This window comes from Vidua chalybeata, chromosome 3, assembly GCF_026979565.1.
Source record: "Vidua chalybeata isolate OUT-0048 chromosome 3, bVidCha1 merged haplotype, whole genome shotgun sequence".
NCBI classification, from domain to species: domain Eukaryota; kingdom Metazoa; phylum Chordata; class Aves; order Passeriformes; family Viduidae; genus Vidua; species Vidua chalybeata.
Genome location: NC_071532.1, coordinates 97,030,090 through 97,052,038, shown reverse-complemented (window position 1 = coordinate 97,052,038; position 21,949 = coordinate 97,030,090). Strand labels below are relative to the sequence as shown.

Here is a 21,949-nt window from a genome sequence, read left to right as displayed (position 1 = left end):
TAACACATCAAAGAAACATCCTGCCCATTAAGATGCATGTGAATTTCATAGATTACAAAATAATCTGAATTTCAGACAAGAATTGGATAAAATTGCTCCTGCTTATCTCCCATCATCCCTTTAAAAAAGCAAAGGCTAAGTAGTAAGTGAAAAAATTTAATGCAGCAAATAATACAAAAAAAATTAAAGAAAAAGTGATGTTCTCTGCTTTACTCTTTTCCCTTCTCTAAGTGTAAAGCTTTCTGAAGAAAATATGCAAAATCAGTTATTTCTTCTGAGACAAGCAACTACTAAGTGACTATCTTAGTATGCAAGATTATTAGCAATGTACTGTGTGCTATTTAAGTGGGGAAAGAATTTAATAAAAGGCTATTTAGGTGTTTGGTCCAAAATTACACAACCACACTTAAGATTGATCCTATTGTTAACATGACTCTAAGAGAGATACTGGTTTGCCCCTTGATAATACTCATAAAATCGAACAAAAAGCTAACAGCAGTTAGCTTGTTTTTCTCTCTGTTCTTTAGACTTATGTTTCTCTGGTACCTCAAGCAAATCCATTGTTGGATTGCTTGAGGTACCAGAAAAAATACATTCTCATAACATTCCTAATGGATGAGATATTAAACTTGAGAGCTCACAGCATTGTCTGGGCATTAGTGATCACAATGATAAAAACAATAATGGAGTATTGTACTAACTGGCAAAATAATACTATGGGAAATTGTAGTGCCTGTGCCTTATCAGCACAGGAGTGGCAGTCTGCTCTATTTAATCCATGCACAGCTCTGACAGAAAGCAAATGGAAACAGTGTCCCCATTCTATCTTTCTGAATAGAAATGCTGTGCTACTGTACAAGTGTCAGGAAGAGACAATCCTTCATGGTATCTTTACTACAGCACTTCTATGATTATAAACAGTCAAGACTTGCAGACACAGGACTAAAAGACCCGTATATTGATCCAAATGTTGCCAACATACTAGTACTACCACACTTGAAAGATCTCTTTGTAATACATACTCGTGTTGTTTCAGCTTGCTGTGATTTAGACAGAAGGCCTAGAGCTAGTGGTAAAAGCTGTAGTAAAAAAAAGTAATCCTCACACTTCTAAGGACATCCCTTTTTCTTTTTTGCTCATATATCTGGAAAGACCATCAGTTCTCTGTTCATGTACAAAAAAGAAGCCTGAACAAAACTACATATTGGTCAACTAAGAACAAGCAGAGATGAACTGGATCTACTGTACCTAGACCCCATGCTAAATCTTGAGTCAAAAGGCTACTCTTTTTGATTGTTTGGCCATTTACAAAGTGCAGTTCATACGCAGGTCCCTGGTGTTTCTGGAAATCATTGCTGAAGGAACACCAGTGGAAGATTCTAAGTGGAAGATTCTAAGATTCTTCCTTAACAACTGTGAATAGGCCAAACAATCTTGCCAGACTCATGGGAGTATTTTCTTTAGCAATTTATCAACCTTCAGGCTGGCCCAAAGGTACAGATGAGGGCCTTGGGTTTCAGATGAAGGCCTGGGCTGTAAGAGGTCTATAGCTATTGCTTCTTGCATTTATTGGGATTGATTCTTAATACTTCCCTCACCATCATCAAGGAAAGTAAGAGTAATACTATCTGTTAATTCATGGGAAAGCTTTAGGATAAATAATTTTTTCAGGGCACTCAAATGTCACTGTATAAAGCTTATTAGTGGCAAACAAGAGGCAGGCAAGCTACAAAAAATTCTTTAAACAGGACAAAGTTGAATGAACTATTCAAGACAATAAAATACAAGTTGTAAAAACTGGCTTATGATTCCATCTGAACAGAGTTCAAAACACAAATTCCATGTCATCAGTCAGATGACAATATCAGCTGGTAAGAAGAGGTTATCAGTAAAGGCTACATATCTGATGTCTGTAACTGGTTATATCTTTCAAAACAGCTGTAAGAGTCAGCAACCACATGTTAACCAAAAAATCAGAAGACTGGGGATGGCAGTAAACATTGAAAGGAACAAGGTGAAGTTGAACAAAATGTATTTGGTAACCCAATTCTTCTGCTGCCATGGAGGTGTTACTGAAAACTGACATTTAAATATAATCTGCATTCAAACACAACACTCAGCGGTAAGCACTAGAAGAGTTTTCATGGAGCCTACTATTTTATATGCTTTTGCATGCTTGAGCAACATTTCTTTCACAGTAGATCTGCCGGTTCCATTGGCTGTCTCCTATATCTTCAATAACCACCAAGAAAAATGAAATCTACTATTTAAAAAATGGTAGTATTTCCATGAAGAAAAGTAAAATAAACTAAAATGCTTGAATTAAATATTAAAAATACACACCAAAAAACTTTTCTCGGAAGGACTTTTTAAATTAAAAAAAAAGTCACCCAATTCCATGTCTGAGTCTATAATACCATAGCATAAACTCTTGGGAAATTAAAGTTTGAGCATCATGTATCCCATAAGTTATATTCTTACTGATAATACTCCAATTTTTCCTCTGCTGAACCATATTACAAGGTTTTTGGTGTAATTGCACCCATTGCAATATTTAATGAACTAAAATTTTAATTTAAGTTCAGTATTAGGGATAGAAACTGACTAGTAGTTTCCTCTGTTCCTACACTAGCAATATCCATTAACTGTGATGATGATATTTGTCAAATACTACACATGTTCCCCAGGGTTTTGTATTTAACTGACAAGATTCTTGTTATTCCAGGTAGGCATTTGTACAATATGGTAATGGAAGCCTGTTTTGTGACTGTAATTATGATACAGTGAAATTAGAATCTGTAATACATTAAATACTTCTCTAGTTACAAGTGTGTGCATGGCTATGCTGGGTTCTATTGAAAGGCATTTAAATCATCAGGCACCATCAACATAGGATCAAAACCAGAGACTGTTTAACTAATTTGATAACCTGCTATGACAACGTCACCCGCCTGGAATTAAGGAGGAGGCAGTGGATGTAGTTTCACTGGTTTTAGTGAGGCTTTTGAGACTGTCCCTCTCAACACCCTTCTGCACAAGCTGTCCAACTGTGAGATGAGCTCTGAATGTAAAGTTGGGCTCCAAGGGTTGTAGTGAATGGGACTACATTTGTCTGGCAACCAGACACCAGCACTGCTCCTCAGAGCTCAGCTCTAGCGTCAGTTGTGTTCAATGTGTTTATCAACTGTTTGGACCCAAGAATCAAATGTACCATTAGCACGTTTGAGGATGATACAAAACTAGAAATTCCTACTGATTCTGTTGAGGGGCAAGATACCTTGCAGAAGGGTCAAGGTAAATTGGAGTAGGGAAATGATTAATGGCATAAAATTTAACAAATTGAATTGCCAGTTTCTGCACCTGGTATGGAGTAACACCAGGCACAGTATGAATTAGGAGAGGAGTGGCGGGAGAGCAGCCCTGCAGAAAGGCATCTGGGGTGCTGGGTGACAGCAGGTTCCATGTGAGTCAGCAGTGGCCAGCAGCCAGGAGGGCAAAGCCCATTCTGGGATCACCAAACCCAGCATCACCAGCTGCTCAAAAGAGGTGATTGTCCCACTGTGTTCAGAGTTGGTGCAGCCTCACCTTCAAGCATGGGTGGAGATCTGGGCCACACCACTTAAGGATGTGAATGTCCTTGGATGCATCTCCAGAGGAAAACAAAGATGGTGAAAGGGCTGGAAGGAGTGTCCTGTGAGGAGCAGCTGAGAACCTTAGGTTTGTCTAGTTTGGAGAGACTGAGGAGTGACCTCATTGCTCTCTGAAGTTTCTTGAGGAAGGAAAGTAGAAAGGGAGGTGCTGAGCTCTTCTCCCAAGTATCCATTGACAAGACACATGGGAATGGTTCAAAGCTGCATCAGGCAAGGTTCAGATTGGACATAAGGAAGCATTTCTTTACAGAGAGTGTGACCAAACATTGGAACAGGATTCCTAGAGCAGTGTTTACGAGGTATTTGGACAATGCCTTTTAACACCATGCTTTAGCTTTTGACAAGCCATGAACTGGCCAGGCAGTTGGACCATAGATCATGACTGAAGTGATCTCTTTCAACTGAAACTCTATTCTCTTCTAAAGTTAAAAAAAAATTAAAAACCTAATGGAAAAAAAAAAAAAACAAAACACCAAATCACAAACACCTCAGCACCCAATAAAAACCCAAATAAAACCACCCCAGTAGTCTTTGATATTCAATTAATTGTGGGCATGACTCCACCAAGGTCTCTAACATTTCTGAAAAAAAGTGAAGATTTTGTCAGCCCTCCCATTCAGTCCAACTCAATAGAAGTTGTCTTTTAAAAGGTACATAAGGAGCACCAAAACCACCCCCAGATCCAAGCCACTGATAGATAAAAGGGAAAGTGTAAACAACCTTGGTAAGTATACTGAAGTGCAGAATATTTTTTTTCTTTTAATTGCAGGTAAACAAAGGTTTACTTCCTAGCTTTTGGGTCAAGTACACAGCAATGGTTATTTATTTCCAACGCAAGATCAATACTTCAGGGTGAGTCCTACCAGCAGAAATACACTATTTCTGCAGTTAAACATATGTCTTGTTTTTTTTATGTCTAATAAAGAACACAAACTCACCAGGGTACAGAAGATGCATTGGCATTGTGCTATTGTTGTCATCTGCTCCACGGGGTATTCACCAAGGCAGAGCTTACAGGACACTAATGGGTCAAGTACCAAGTCCCAGGTAGGCCTGTATCTTGCTGTAGTCATTGCAGAGCAGTCTGAAGAACAGCATAAAAAGTAAAGATACTCCATTATTTTCTTATATTGATACTCAGTACATTTCTGCCATTGAAAATCACATTGTCAGCTATTGCTTGTTGGGTTTGTTTTTTCCAACGACCTAACTAACCAGCAATAGCTATGCAGCACTTGCCAGCAAGTGCCAGCACTTGCATTCCCTTTTATATCCCTGCCTGATAGAACTTGCATATAGAAAGCAGAAGGAAAAATAACCCCACACATAATACACTAAACATATGAAGGCAAGCAGGAATACCCTTAGGTCACATGCAAAAATCTTGTTTCCAATTCCTGTGATTTTCATCACTAGTTGCAAGCTTTCTCTCACAAACATTAAAATTTACTCATGACATGCCTTAACCTCAGCTATGCAGGCAAGACTCAAAAGGTCTTTCATAAGCCAGGCATTTATTATGCCCTTTTCCAGCATGATGATATTTCAGCTCACAGAGCCAGATATTTTTGTTCCCAGGAGCATGACAGATCAATCAGTTTGCTGTTAATTTTAGCAAGAACAATAAATATTTTGAGTACACTGCAAGTTTTAGCCTGCAATTTTCTCCAACTCTTTCAATATGCCGAGAGCACAACTTGGTTGTAGCAACAATCATCTGGGGCAAAAAAAGTGAGCTATAAGAATAGGCTATAATAACCTATATATCACCCTCAAAACAGTGATAGGATAGGATCATGCAGAGCATCTTTATCTTCAGGGCCCAGATGGTGCGTTGTCAACTGACTAAGCAGAAAGAAAATCTCACATGTAAGAAATGTATTCGCAAAGAGAAAAGCTAATTTATGAATTTTACATGAAGAAAAACAAAACAAAAACCCACACACTCCCCCAAAACATCTAGGGTAACTTATGGAGTACATCAAATTTTAACAACATATTTACTAGTAATGTTTTATCACTGTGACATTGACCTTCCAAGCATAGAAAATTCACATCCCAAGCTGCTGAAAGGTTCACATTGTCATGCCTTCCTCCTTCCCAAAATTAGGTGGTTCCTTACCATCGTTACACCAGCAGTTACGTTACTCAAATCACGTTACAGTTTTTTCATGGTTTGTTTTCTTTTTTCCCCCTCTGCCTCCACTACTCCTTGCACAAACTGCTAATTTTTAAGTCATATCTGGGAACTTTGCAAACCTCCAGAACTGCAACAAACTAATGCTTACTATACTAGATTTAGGCAAATGTTCAAGAAAAGCATGCTTTTTGTCCCCCAAGAAATCACACACAGACTTCACAAACATTTCTTTGAAATCCAAGTCTTTGATATTCAGTTAATTGTGGGCATGACTCTACCAAGACCCCTAACATTTCTGAAACAAAGTGAAGATTTTGTCAGCCTTCCCATTCAGTCCAATTCATTAGATGTTTTTTATGATGCACGTTAAGTACCACCAAAGGATTTTTTCCTAGTGCAGTCAACAGGGAGAAGAAGGGGGGGAGAGAATAAAGGCTAAGCAACCCCATTTCCAGGGCTGCTCTAGAGCACTTCCTCTGAAACCCCACACAAAAACTCCACACTGTTTCAATGGAAAGAGATGGAACAGCCCCACAGAACAGCACATAAATAATGGTTCCACCTCACAATTTGTGCTGTGCAGTCTTTCCCGAGACCTCAACATGAAAGTCCAACACAGTGAGATGAATGAAACCCCATGACTTCTAAGGCTACTAGACTGCTTCTGTACTTCACCAGTACTTTTTCATTTCACACACAAATTACTAGCAAAACCAATTTTCTCCTTCCAAACTTTGGTTTATCTGACATTTACAGACAGATTCATGAGGTATTTGAGAAGTAGTGACCAAATATATCTGAACTGCCTGCCATTAGTTATTTGCTTGTCCTGCCTAGTTTATTGGATATCTGATGCTTATGGTTGCAAGTAGATGAAATCAGGAAATGAACAATGAAGGACAGATAATGTTAAGATGCACTTACATACATAAGGCAGACCAAAATCACAGCAAATTTTATGGCTAAGATGTAAATCTGACACAATTCAGACTAAAGCTGACCACATGTATAGCATGGCTCAATTCAGGAAAAAAAAAATGATATATATTCAGTGTGGGTCAATAAGTGACAACAAAGGGAAAATATCAAGCTTTCAGCCCCAAGGCTTAGCCTTGTTTTCTAGGATATTCAATAGAGGCTTACTGGTATCACTTTTGCTCCCCTCTTTGTCTTTTGCAAAGCAAGAATGAATCAATTAAAATGCCTTTCAAGTTGGCTTTCAAACAGAAAACAGCTGAAGCAGAAAACAGCTACCCCATACAGGTGGCATGCAATCCATGCTGAATTCAGCCATGGTGATAACTGATCAAAATCTGAATTCAGCCTCAAATGGTAGCAGAGCCATTCCTGCTCTCCCCTCCTTGCCAAACACCTTCTTTTAATAAAGAAATTTTACATTCATTAAGGGGCATGGAGAGGACACAATGTCACTGCCATTAAAGCAAGGACCAAGAAATTTGCCACCTAGCCTAAAAAGGCTTGTACAAAAAGCCTCCACACCCAACTCAATCATCTCTCCTGGGTAACCCTGTAAAGGAACAGAAAATGAAGCTTTTCAGTGCATGGACTAGGTCTTGTTTCATGATCATCCAGCACACTGCTGCAACTAAATAATAAGCTTCTCTGTTTACATCACAACACTTTAAAAAGCTTAAAAAATAGCATAAAACCAAACAACAAACTTGTAAGAGAAAAGTAGAAAAACAAGCACCTTCTTTCAAAACCAGATTAAAACTCCTACTGTGTTCCACAACTGTGGCCTCTTACGGCTTTAGATTGTATTCTCATGCTTTCTAGTGATGTGCAATACTTCAGGGAGAATGCTAAGTAATTGTAAGAAAGACAAGGGAACTAAGAGGATTTGCAGTCAAGGTCCATCTCATTTATGTATTTTTGCTGACTGTGGTCCACATCTGGTAATACTGAATTTGTAAGATATATGGTAAGATAGCACATAATTTTCTGGGACAGCATCCCAAAGCAAACTGGAAGTCAGAAGCATAGGAAATAGCTTTAGTAAGAGTTTATTCAGAGCAATATTGTCATAAATAATTAACAACCTGACTAATGAGTGTTTAATCATTTGCATGTCCACACTGAAAGGGAATCTGTGCATAAAGAGAGCGAAGTGACTAAAGTCTTCTTACTGTAATAACACAATATATATGAATGCAACTCTTAGGCACTCCCAGAGATGTGCATGGAATGAAAATGAAACTTGCATTATTTCTGAAGAACAATTAATGAATTAAGTGAACATGAATTGTATTTCTGAACAGTAATCCCTCAGCTTTTGGTCCACCTACACAGACTACATTTTCTAGTGAGAACAAGTGGCTGATAACATCTGGTAAGTCAAGAACAGAACAATTCTTTTTAGGCCTCAAGGAATTGCAGAAAACAGTGAAGCAGAAATACTGTGAAAATTTCTATGAAAGCAGGAAATAATGCAACTTTCTTACATAAAAGTCATTCAAGAAATCCTAAAACAATATGATTTTTCTTATTGCATGCTAGTCAATTATTTCACAGCATTGTACATTTAAACTGCAATTGCATCTTCAACACAGGATACACATAGGACTGCCTATATCAGAAGAGTGACTAGAAAATAGGGCTGAATAGCAGTCATATGCAGCACACTAGCTGGTGGGTCTTTTCCAACAAGCAAGACTCAAAATAGAGATTTCAGCAGAATCTCAATTTCAGCTTTAGGTCAGGGATGAGTTTAATTTCTAAATTAAGGGCTTCAGTCCCTGCTCCTACCAGACAGATATTTAATCAGGTACACTTAAGTCATGTGCCTTAAGGAGTTAACTTAATCTCAATTTATTGACATGATGAAAAGCAGCTCTTTTAGAAATCAAAGGAAGGGACTTAAATGGGATTTAAAATTTGGTCTCAATCTTCTTGTCCTTCTTTATCAAAATAACTCCAATTAAAGGAATACAGGCTACTAGAGGAAGTCAGACATCTGCTATAGTACAGTTTTAGTATTGTGTATTAATATTTATAGATTAAAAAAGTATATAATACAGACTACATTTCCTCCTATATAAAGAGTCAAACACATTTGTTAGTACAATTGTATGTATTTTTTTAATATATGAAGTATGTTTATACATTCATACCACTAATATTTACAAAAATATAAATCTGTACAAAATCCTACATATTTTTGCTTATGTGGAAGAAGCCCACAGATGTCTGAAGTGCAGTCATTTGTAGAAAGGTTACTACACTGCACTTTGGAACTGGGACTGCCTGTCATTTCTTTTAAGTCAATATTTTTGACTTTGAGCCTTCCTCTGCACCCACAGCTGTGGCTCATTGCACACAATCCCACAGCTATGGGCCGTACCCTCAGGGCAGCAGGGACTACCACCCATGATCCAGTCTGGTGGTTAAGGGCATTCAGCAACAGTCCTAGAGCTTCCATTATTTGCTGCCCCTCTGTCAGAGCTAGAACTTGATGCCATTTTTCATTTTTCCTAGGCTTTTCCAAAGATCTTCAGAAGGATCATACGAAAGAAGCCTACATGACATAATTGACCACTTTGCAACTGTTTTGTGTTGGTGGCACCAGTTTTTATTATGCAACTATATCACAGAAAAGGTCATTTTAAAGTCACTTTATAAAACAAATGAATTATTACATCCACACAAATACCATAACACAAACTGGCAGGCAGACTTGACATCTCACTTATCAATCACAGTTAGTTACTGGCATCTATCACTGCAGTAGCTGTGTCTCCAAGTCTTCATCTTCACAGAACTGCCTGGTAAAGCAGAATTGCTCTCTGATTGGTGTCAGTCACACTAACACAAGACTGATTTACATGGATGTTTAGGGATGACTAACTTCAGAGTTTTGATGCTTGCCTTCCTTTGGTTCTTAAATCCTGTCAACCTGTCAAATTCCTACCTAAGTCTCCAGACTCATTCATAAATCTGATCCACAATCAACTGCAGAAGTCCAGCAGACAGGTATCATCCTCTGAATTCCAGACAATCCCACTAAAGCCACATCCTTTATTCCAGTAGTATAACAGGCTGCTGTTTATAGGCATAACTTTTCAACATGTACAAAATTTCAACTTACAGTGCAGAAAGTCATGTCAGCACATTGTTTATTGTGAATTCTTTAGACCTAGCCTTTAAGTCCCTACACAGACTAACCACCAACTTCAACCTCTCCAGGTTCTTATCTTCAAGCTATTCCAAGGCTCAAGCCCAGAAGAAATAAAAGATCATGTATAAAAGCTTTAGAACACTGTCAGCAACTTAAGTCTCCTACACAATAAAGCACGTGGGAAAAAAGCTCATACTTTGAGTTGAAACAATTATTCCAGGGACTTCAGTCCACTCATGAGTAGCTACTATGTTTCTTTGCTTTACCTCCCTGACTGATAAAATCCTGTATTTAAATATTTATATATGTATCATACATACACAAGCATACATGTATATGTATATATCTGTATAAATATAGGTGTATAAATATATACATGTACAAAGATTACATTGAAACATTACAATGCTAAAAAAAAAGGAAAAAAAAGAAAGAGTAACATTGATTGCAAAATAAAATATATCTAGTGGAATGCTTCAGGGACAAATCACTGTTAGGGCATGTTGAAAGAGGAAGAAAAAAAAACCCACACCAATTTATTTGCTAAATACCTGGGTAAATTTTTTTTGTTTTGTTTTCTAGAGAAATTAGAATATTATATACGGCAACCACTCCTGCCAAAACTTTAGACAATGTGGTTTGATTACAGCACAGACCATGACAGATTTTAAAGATTGGAAAAGCAATGGACAGTTTCTAGATCTATGGATATGAGAATACTGCCTATCAAATACATGGGTAGGTAGTGAGATAAAGATATTATGGTGACAAACACAGAAAACAAGAGATTGTTAAAACTCCTCCTTCAAAAGAATACTACATATAGACATGCCATAAGCTGTCCATGCAGAAGTGCCCCAGAGAGCTAGATCCTTGCACATATTCCAACAAATACAGCCACTGAATGTGACAGAGCCAAAGACTTTCCTGACCTTGCATTTTCCTATGTTAGTCACCAGCACTGGTGCCACTGTGGCTTCTTGTAGCACTGCCAAACAGCAGCAACCTGAAATAAACTGGGTGAGGCTGTTATTCAGATCCTGTAGGCAAGGGTGAAAACATTTCAAAGGAAAAAAGAAAATCACTTAATTTCATCTGAAAGAAACTGTAGATGGGAAAGGCAAACGGACAGAAGGGAAAGAGCTGGAAGAATCAAAGGTAAGAAAAAAGAAATGTAATAAAAAGAAAAATGGTGTAATAAGTAAGACAATTGAAAACATAGGAAATACAAGAGAAATCTCGAGAAAATAGGTGAAATAGATCAACTTCCCAGCTCGTCTCAGAAGCAGTGTACTTCTATACAGAGTAAAATAATAATTGAAATGGAATCCCACTGCAGTATGATCCAAACATTCAATATTCCTAAAAGATTACATGAACAAAAGGACAGGTGTATAATTACTAAAGATTAACTACATCACTCAGAATTCATTTGTCTAATCAATGTTTGCTATCCAAGAGATTATCAAAGCACTGGAGCAGCAGATGACCTCAGGCAAAAGCTGGGAAGCCCTTGCACCATGCCATTTCCCAGTACTGGAGTCCTAGATCCTCTGCACACCTCAGAGCACTCTCAGCAGCCAGAGGCACAAGGCTTAAGATAATTTCAAACAGCAAGGTCAAGATGATATGCATTTTAAAAGCATCCTCATCTCTGCTGGATGGGAAAACTCCATCCTGCATAATATGGGAGAAAAGCCTGGACACTGTAGAACTGTTTTTTCAACTGGATCTAAAGCTGGCACAAGTGCAACACATTTTGGTCTGGAGAGAATAAGCCTGCCTATCTCTTTTTCTTGCTTTAAGAGTCATGAACCTATTAGATACTTATTAGACACTTACATAAACTTTACTGCAGTGAACCACTACCTTTGAATAGTAGGGCCAATACCAAGGCGCCATCTGTGAATTTCAGATAGACACAGGTGTATAGATATAGGTGTATAAAATATAATATACAAAATATATACAGAAGTGATGGAGGTCACAAGTTAAATCACTAACAGACAAGATGTTAGAGTTAAGCTCTGAGTATTTTAGAGAAGGGGATATCGGCTACACACAGAAGAGGTGTTAAGGTGAGGCAAGATGAAGCCAACCTAAAGCAGACTGATCTTAAAGTCAGTTGCAACCTAAGCACAACTGCAAAAACCCCTCAACGCAATCTAGTGGTCAGAAGTGACTTGAGACCGAATAGTGTCCTGGCTTGTAAAGGCCACAGTAATAAGAAGGGCACAAACAATTCCACTGCCTTCTAGGGAAGCACCTTATTTTCCAGAAATTCCTAGACCACTCACTCAAAAACAACTGCTTTGCTATGTCTTCCCTCCTATCCCTTATATTTCCCCATGTTTTTATTTTCTTTTCCCCAACTCTTTTCCCCTCCACCCCCTTTCTTGTTTCCTCCTATTCTTCCTCTCTCTGCTTACAAGAATTGATGAATTAATGCACTCTGGGTTGTCTTCACACTAGTAATAAATCAGTAAGGAGCGATTTGAAGCTCCACAAGCTTTTTCCTTCTCCAGAGCTGACTCTCTCAGAAAAGTAAGAGCTATGTTTACACAAAGTCCAAATAACACCAAGTTTGAGCTCTGCAAGAGCTTTCTTCCTGGGGGTAAAGAGAAAAGCCTTAGAAGCTTCAAGCTAGAAACCACCTTTAAAGCTATGCAAAGTTATTGTGAAACTGAAAATATGAGCAAGGGGAATGGAGCCCTAGTACTGACTGAGACACTTGGACCACCTCTCAAAAGGAAATCAAAACTGTTATTTTACTTGCAACTATGACAAAATTCATGCTTAAGGCATGCTGTATTTCCATTGTGCTTCACAAGTCTCAGATGAGGAACAGAGTACATGGGATGAAAAACCCACCACAAACCCTCTCAAAGTGTCACTTGCATACTAACAGTGGAGCTCAGGATTGAACAGCAGCTCCTGCATTAGTTGTAAGACAGCACATACCTAAGCACCATCCCTTCCCATGCTAGGTCTGAAATGCAAAGCATATAAGTGCAGGCTGAAAGCAGCATTCAGAGTGGGGTGAAGTCTGGTTAACTTCCCTGTAGCTCTTTGCTCTTTTGACTCAGTAACAATCACAAAATTCCAGCTAGGTGTTGGTAAGAGACAGCATCTTTCACATCTCTGTGTGGAAAAGTTCCTGGTCTCATGTCCCAGATCTACCCCTCAGATATTAGAGTGAAGGTTTCCCTTGCTCTGAAAGGTTATCTTCCACAAACAGTATTAAGAGGAAGAAGAACCAAGAGTACACTTAATCAATAGGAGTAGGAAGAATGTATTGCCACGCAAAGGATAAGAGATTCTTCATAGAGTTAACACTTCTTTATAGATGTGTTTTCTGCACTCATTACAATCACATGAAAAGTTACTTTTACTTTTTCCAAAACTATTCCTAAAACCAGCAACTCTAGTGAGAAGTCAGACAGCTTCTCTCCCAAACCACCAGCTTGTGTCATACCATTTCACCCTGTGAATTAGATGACATGGTATACACACTCATTCACCATGCCGGTGTGATACACAAGACTAAGCATAAGGAAAAACTTGGGATGGGATTTAGACTGCCCAAGATAGTTATGCTACTGCTGGTGCCTAAAGAAGCAGATTTTCAGGTAACTGCCTACACTGCTTATTCAGAGAGAGGAAAGAAAGTGATTCTGAAGACCTTCAGAAGAAGACAATGTTTCTAACACCAGGCACCTCAGCCAAAGGGAAAAACCCCACTCAAACAGGGAAAAAAACCCCAAACCACCACACGTTTCTGTAAGAATTCTGTACCCTCACAATAAACCAAATGGCTTGAGCTATACAGTGGGATGAATTATATCAGTACATTTTCCCCTCTTCCACCAAACACTGATAAAACTGATACAGCCTGCAGACAGGATCCAGTCTGATCAACACTAGCTGCTACTCACTGTTTTTCTTACTAGTAGTCCTAAATTTAAAAATAGATAGGAGAACAAAATATTTGTATTGTTATACATATCATCTGATGCCTTACATGATAAAAATTACAACTATCTCAGCTAGGACATTTTATAACAAATCTTTGGCCAGAAAAACTTGATGACTCTGGATTAAAATCTCTCTTTTTGTACAGTTCAAATCCAATTGATTATTCCCCAGCTTCCCCCTACAAGTTTTGTCTTTTTATCTCCTGTTCTAATTTCCTCCTGCTTGAAGGAGCCTGCCCTCTTCCCATCATATCATCTGTAGCAAAATCCAGTTCTTCACTCTCACTGTCCTACTAGGTAACTGGCTGCTCCTTTCCTCTCTGGCAAAGGGGCATTTTGCCTCTAAGTACAGTCCTACAAAATTTAATTATATTTTGGTCTAAGTTAATATCTCAGCCATGCTAGCTTGATGAATAAAGTGGTGTTTGTTTCCAAGTTTCATCTCACACATCCAGAATTCCATGTTCCAACTATGTGTCTCCATATCTTTGTATGACAGCCAGCACATGCCTGTGCACAGATACATCACTCACAGGGGCCAGGAAACTTAAAGACAGATGTTTAAAACACAACAGCACCGGGATTACGGACAGATGTTTAGTTTTTCTCTCTCTTCTAAGTGATGGTCTGGTCAAGTCATTTAGCACAGGCCTTGCAAGACCTTCAAACAACACAATCAAGGGAAAGTTCTTATGTCAGTGTCAATCACCAAATTTGCATGCACCAAAAAAAAAAAAAAAAAAGAATCTGATGATTAGAACATCACCTAAGTCATAAGGAAGAACTGATAACCTCTTCTGTCCCAAACTTACTGCATAACTGAACAGCTCATGCAGCTTAGTCACACAAACACTTCAGATAGTACCTACCACACCACACGGGCTGAGCAGAGGATGTGGGGATGAGTAGTGCATTAGCTGCATGAGTACATGTTTTCCTGCACTTCTCCCTCTGCAGAGAATCAGCATGTAACAGTATTCTCAGGGGTATATTATATTAGCCTCAACATCAGCTCCAGCTCTAATCCTTCACAGTAATATTACTGTTGCACAGTAATGCTTCCAGCTTTGTTGCTGTTTTTTCCTCCCTCCCAATCTTAAAACAACATTTGCAGTACAACACACATATAAAACCCTTGTTTACTGCAGAAAGCAGCAGCACATGGCAGAGACCATGCCTAACGCCTCTGCAACCACACAGGCAGAGATACCAAAACCAAAGGCTGAAGTACTGAGGGCATGTAGAGATAACTGAAAGCATAAGAGGGAAGAAAAAAAAGAGTACAGATTCACCATAGTGATGGTAATGCTCTCTTCAGGGCTCCCCTTGTCTAGGTAACAAATACAGTAATTTACAGACCTCTTGATTTTGGGTACACATGCAGAGAAATTCTATTGGGATTTCCTCTGTACCACTTTCTACACGTGAGGACAGCTCAAAAGTCAATAGGTGTTGGTCTCTGGTTTATTACTTCTAGTTTACATTTAGTTTTCTCCTTTTACTCATGAATAATTGTAGCAAATTAAGATTAAAAATTAAATTCTGGCATTTGAACTATAGTTTCCTTCCACATTTACAACAAAATGTTAAGGACAAGCTTCTGGAAGTCCTACAGTGGCAAATCACTTTCCCTACCAATTAATTAATTTAATAAAGACAATGGACAGTAGGCAGAAACTGATACACTGAAGGTTCCACCTGAATATGGGGAAGAACTTCTTTACAGTGGAGGTAACTGCACAGGAACAGGTTTCCCGGAGAGGTTGTGGAGTCTCCCTTACTGGAGAAATTCTGAACACAAACCCGCGCCGTGTGCTGCAGGATGACCCTACCTGAGCAGGGAGGTTGGACTGGATGATCTGCTGCAGTCCCTTCCAACCTGACCCATGCTGTGACTCTGACTTTTGGGATTTTTAACCTTTATTATTATGGAAGAGACTTGGCTCTTAAGTTACACAAAGAGAAGAGATGTCAAAAGTTATTCAAGGAATATGCCAATAAAATATACTCAAAAATAATTTAAGTAAAGCTTTTCTAACATGAAGTTAGTAAAATCAATTTGAATTGCAATAAAAATATAAATAAAAAAGGATGCTATTTTACTGTAGCATAGCACTACATAGCACTGTATTGTTGTGAAGAGAAAGCTGAAGGTACTTAAGTCAATCCCTTATGTCTTCTACATACTCCCATAATTCATCCTGTTAAAGAGGAAACACCTCAGGTACCAACGGTGCAGGCATTAATGCCTAGTGCACCAGAGTACTTAGCTCTGCTGTAGATTCAGTATGCAGTGAATGTGACAGCCTACTCAAGAGAGGAATTGCCTGCTACCATTTTCTATCATCTCCTAGCACTTCTAGACCATATCAACCCCTTCCCCAAATTAACACAGATGTTGCAACTGGTAGTCAGTCCTGCTGTTCAAGATACACCCCATGCTGAACATCCACTGGAGCACTTTTGGGTTTTGTATCTGTACAAACCACCTGCATCCTGCTCAATCTGTAACTTTTACATGCTCATGCACACGGTCAGGAAGGATGCTGAAACACAACCCCCACTGCACATCTTGTGGGTCACAGTGCTGACCTGCTTACTAGCAGAAAGCATGCTGGGCACAGGGATGGAAAACACCTACTTATTCTTCAGTTTCCCAGCAGAGAGATCTGGTTTGCTGCATAAAGCAACTGAAATTTGCATAAACTTACTCTGTCAAAGAGAACAGTGTTTTTAGGGAAGCTTAAGCTTGTGGCTATTATTCTAGGGGTTCATAAAGAAAAGCTTTAAAAACAAAAAGTCAAACAAAGAGCTTTTTCAGTGAGTCCTGATGGTTTTTACAAGTGAAAATTATCAGAATTAAGTGATTTTATTTCCTAAAGAAGGAAATCAAATAAAGCAGTGATACTTATATGTAAAGCATTTACATATACATTATTTCCCCTTAGCCACTTCATAAAATGAGCTCCTTCCACAGGTAAAAATGATTAGTCTATTATCCATTACCAAAAAGATAACCAAAAAAAAAAGGTAACTAAAGCTTGTCCCACAAAACAATATCAAGGAAAAGGCCAAGAGTTCTTTGAAAACATGTAAACTATGTCAAGCCTTTTACATTGGACATCGATTATGTCTGAAAATACCTTTTCAGGACCTTGACATATATTCATATGGGTACTCAGAACGGTCACAAACAGTTTATTAACAGAAATCAACTGCAAATTCCTCTGTGGGGAAAAGATTCTCTTATGTTTGCATGGTGCACACTGCAGTAGGCCAGAGGTTACAGAAGTTTACATCAATACAAGCAAGCTGTAAGACAATTCAACTAATATCAATAGCCTTGGTACTAAATTCTCTGCCTCAGGGAACATGAGTAGCTGGATTTAGTGAGCAGCCATTTTCTACAGAGCTGTTTGGGTGTCAGGAAGTATTCTGATACAGTATTTGCCTGAGCAGTTCTGATTCCTGTAGCTTCCATCCCTTTGTCTGCAGCCCAAAAAAAGTAGACCAATCAAGTCAAGTTAACATTGAAATAAGCAATAAAGAAAAAAAAAAGTTTTTTTCTTTAAAAAGTTATGACTAAAAAATTAATTTAAAAATGGTAGGCAAAGATACTCTACACTTCCCAGAGGTCAAGTGTATATTTCAGATAGTAGGAAACTTTCCAAGTTCAACTCATGCTTTCCCAAACCAAACAAGACACAAACCACAGAAGCCTGCCCTCTTTTCCAGCTGCTGGGAAGATCACAGATGAGGTTGTTCATTATGGTTCCAACCAAGTAACATGGCACACACACCACCACCCACCTCTTCAAACATACCTCTTTATTTAAAGGGAATCCACTGTACTTAAAAAAATACGTATTTTTTTAAAGTTCTTTAGTTGTTACTTTTTCCTATTTACTTTAATGGTCAAAGTGTTTTATGGTCAGGACATTGTGAAAAAACATCCAGAAGTCTGACATACTGGTTTAAAACAGACATTTAGAAAGGAATTGCTGAAGGGGTTCTAAACCAAACAGCAAGGATTACAACCCACTGTTTAAAATTAGGTTTTGTGGTTGGTTTTTAGATATTCCTAGTAACAAACTCAATCTGATTGCTCTTTCTTTCTCTGAAATTATTGCACCTAGCAATCTAGGAGGCCAATAATAGAAGTTTCATTTTAAATATGACTATTAATGTTCCTAAATATAGTCTACCACATGACTGACCTGTGTAACAGGTCTTAAGTCATTCTCTAGGTTTTGTTGGGTTTTTTTTTTTCTTTGACCAAGACAGTAAATTCTTGACTAGGACTTAAAAGTTTGACATGTTATTGGGATTAAATATTTTGTCAATATTAAAACTACACAGAAAAAAAAAAAAAGCTTTCAGGAAAGAACTAAACCTGGAACATGTTGTGTATTTAATGTCAAGAGCCTATCACCAAAGAACAACTGTTCTTTGAACAGAACAACTGTTTAACCATCAAAGGTATCCCACATTTATTTTCTGAAATCTTTGGGAAAATCCTACATTGTCTGCTAACAGAGTATTTTGTCCTAGTTAATTTCCAAAGGCAGCCCTTGAGTTTCTTTCCAGCAAGAAACTAATTAAATAGATTCAAGAGCAAAGCAGTGCTACTTTAAAAAATAAACAAGAGGGAGGAGCACAGGAGCTGGCTGCTGCTTTTCCAAAGGAGTTGGAACAAGCCATTCCTTTAAAAGCCGGAGACACAAAGCAGTGCATCTCCTTTAGACTGGTGAGCACAGATGGGAGCAAGAGCATCACAACTTGAACCAAGGTGCTTGGTGGCCTTCAGAACTCACTATGCTGGGAAAGGCTAGAGCAGGGCAGTGTAGGAAGACCCTATAATGCAACAGAATAAATTCAGGGTTTGTTTTCAGCCACACCAAACTGTTCTAGATGGAGAATAGGGAGGATTTAGCATCAGACATAGTAGACCAGCTGTAAGCCAAGGCATACATAAACTGTAAACCTGTGAAGTCTAATAGCTGAAGTCATGCAGTTGAGTTAATGGGGAGTTTGGGAATATGACTCACAGAACAACTAGGTCAGTAACTACCAGCATATTCACAATCTATCTGTACTTGAAAAGAACAAAAAACCCCAAACACCACTAAAGAAGGCTCATGGGAGATGGTGAAAATGAGAAGGATATGTAGACCAGGAATCATCCAAATATTAGATTTAAACACAGATAAAGCAAAAGCTGACCACATGTGGCTTCTAACCATGTGGTTGTTAGAAATTAATAAAAGTAACCAACCATTTGTAAAAATAGCTAATAAAGATTTTAAAAACATAAAAAATTGAAGCACTATAAAAAGAATGAATTAAGGACACAGATAAATGGCACTAGAGTAAGAATTCAGAGTGCTGGGCAGAGACCTCTTCATGCGGGTGTTGAACAGCAATACAGGCTCTCATACTTGGGCACAACACTTTAATACTGAGCAACAAACTGAACTTAACTTCTAACCACAGAACTGAATCACCTGAGCTGGCTTGAAGAGGATGCTACAAATAACCTGAAATAACCAGGAGGTCTGGGTTCTTGCAAAGACAGCAGTGGTCAGAGAATTAGCAGATGGGAAAAGCAGGCAAAGTGGTATGTAGTGCATAAGACAATATAATTATCCTGTGACAGAGACAGTTTGTGCTCTCTCGTGCATTCCCTACTAACACTCAAAATGAAATGTTTTCTTCTGTGGAGACTGGTTTTGCTGTTTGGTTAAAGAAAGCAGTATTGAAAAGTAGCTGTTGGGCTTGGAACAGAAAGCGCTGAGGTCTGAGAGGGCTCCCAAGTGCCTGGAGAAGTTCTTTCCATATGCCCTGAGAAAACCAGCTTGCTTGTGCAGCTCAGCTTATGCCTGACAGACCAGCCACCAATCTGCTTCCTCCCCAGCCCTGAACTCAAGGCTTGACAGAAATGGCAACCAGCACCCCAATTTATAACAGAGACGTTAAAAGGACTGCTGAATAATATGGCAAGCTGTAAATCAGCCTTTTACCATGACAGAAAAGGAAAGGGATGAAGTGGGCAGTTTCCCTCTCTGAGATCCAGATCTCTCTAGCAGTTTCATTCCCATTGGCAGTTCTTATACTGCAGTGTTATTTAAGCCAAGCAGCAGATTTTATAGAAAAGTGAAACTGGATTGAGACATGCAAAATGCAAGCCAGAAGAAAGAAGGAAGAGCTGAATTTGTAACTGCTAGGGATAGGAGGAAGATTTAGTAATACTGACATGACAGGGAACATAGAAAGAGCTGTCGATCCTTACTAGGATCAATATCTTACCAGGAGAATGGAAAACTGATCAGAGAAAATTAGAGGCTCCACTGTAATGTCTGAATCTAGGGACAAGAAAATTTCTCAAGTACTGCTGTAAAAGAATTGTGTACATTGCATTAAAAAAAATAGAAAAAGTGGAAGAAAGCTTGTGAAAGCTTAGGAACTGACTGTTATGCAGCAACGAGATTCTTTTGCAGAAGACAAAAAATTGCTGCAAGGCGTGCAGTGGTTACTTAACTTTATAAAGGTCAAAATACACAACAGCAGACAAGTGTCTTGACTTGCACCTCTTTCCTTGCTTCATACATTGCCAATACATTTCAGTACATTTAATACTTTGTACATTTGCAGTAGTCAGTGTCCTCTATTTCCTTTCTTTCATGCTGAGCTGGAGAAAATTAACCATTCCCAACACCACTAACTCTTGCAATCCCCTCTTAACAGGAAAGTGATCAGTTTTACAGAACCTGGAACAAACTACAGAAAGCCAATGTCACATATACGTAGCATCCGTATAAAAAGTAAACATTCACAGCCAGACTTTGTCGTACAAACTTCAGAAGAGGTGAGAAGTAACTCCTGATCAGGTTTTGGTACATGGTACGACGCCAAAACGTTCCTGTGTTAGAAGCTAATACTGCTTTAAAAAAAAAACTGCTGCAACAACATAATGACAAAAATATAGGAAAAAACCCTCCAACATTTGAAACAAAGCCTCAGAAATGCAATCTACAGCTATTTATTTCATAGGATGCTAAGTTCTTCTGCACCAGCAGAGGGGCATTTATAACTAAGAATTAAAAGCAATGAAGGCTGAGAAGGCCATGCCTGGTCAGAACCACTTCCATGCTGATCTGAGCTAGCCACAGACCCAAACACATAAACAGCCAGGTTAAACAAAGAAATGCAGATGGCTTAAGAATGAGCAGAGATAATTTACTTTTAAAAATTTTGCATATTGATAAATATTTCCCACCTTCAAACCCTTCTTTATTAGTGGGGAAGATTTTTTGTGACTAAGGCAAATAAATACATCTAGTGTGTTTCATTAACTATAATTAAAAATAAATTTTACTTTGTGGCTGACATCACAGAATGAGTTTGTCACCTCCACAATGTAATCCTTTCTTTATGTCACAGGCTGAAAAAACACTTTGACATTTGTAGACAGATATTTACATCTTTATCAAAATTTATTTTAGCTAACAGTTTCCTATGTTGGACTGAGCCAAGTTGTCTCTGGCTACTCCTATAAGACATAAAATAATAATGATGATTATAATAAGAATTCAAATTATTGCTGTATCACTAGATCTTAATCACACACTTGTCACTAAATTATGGTACAATTATTCAGTTTATATAGGTCTCAACTGCCATTAAGGTTACAGACAGCTACTTAGAAAACATCTTTATCTGAAGCAAAGCCAAAGTATTTTGATTGTTTCCTTCCACAGTGAAATGAAACATTAGAACTATTTTAAGGTTACAAACAATGGACAGAAATTATCAACTCTAATAGAAAATCTGACAATTTCAAGCCAACACTAGATCATTAGAGAAGAATTTTGCATTTTACTGGCAAACTCTGACTTTCCCCATCTACTCCCTTCTCTCCCTACTAATGAGCAGGAGCAAGCTATGAAAGCATGTCTAAATATGACAAGAGCACAAGCCTCTTTAGATGCTTAGGAATAATCAATGAGCTGTCCCCCTGTGTTCATTATCACACAGACAGGAGTGGCAGGAT

At 38.3% G+C, this 21,949-nt stretch overlaps 1 protein-coding gene across 5 annotated transcripts in view; it reads right to left on the bottom strand.

Annotated features, from left to right (window-relative positions):
- RNF144A (ring finger protein 144A) overlaps positions 1-21,949 on the bottom strand; it is a 62,899-nt gene that overhangs the window by 23,552 nt on the left and 17,398 nt on the right. For 4 of the 5 annotated variants that reach the window (XM_053936923.1, XM_053936920.1, XM_053936919.1 and 1 more), the window contains one exon: positions 4,589-4,734. In XM_053936923.1, the coding sequence (XP_053792898.1) occupies positions 4,589-4,723 (135 nt within the window). In that variant the 5' untranslated portion in view covers positions 4,724-4,734. Of the gene's footprint in view, positions 1-3,585; positions 3,686-4,588; positions 4,735-21,949 lie in introns of those variants that run through there. The other variant, XM_053936924.1, reaches the window with a different exon arrangement.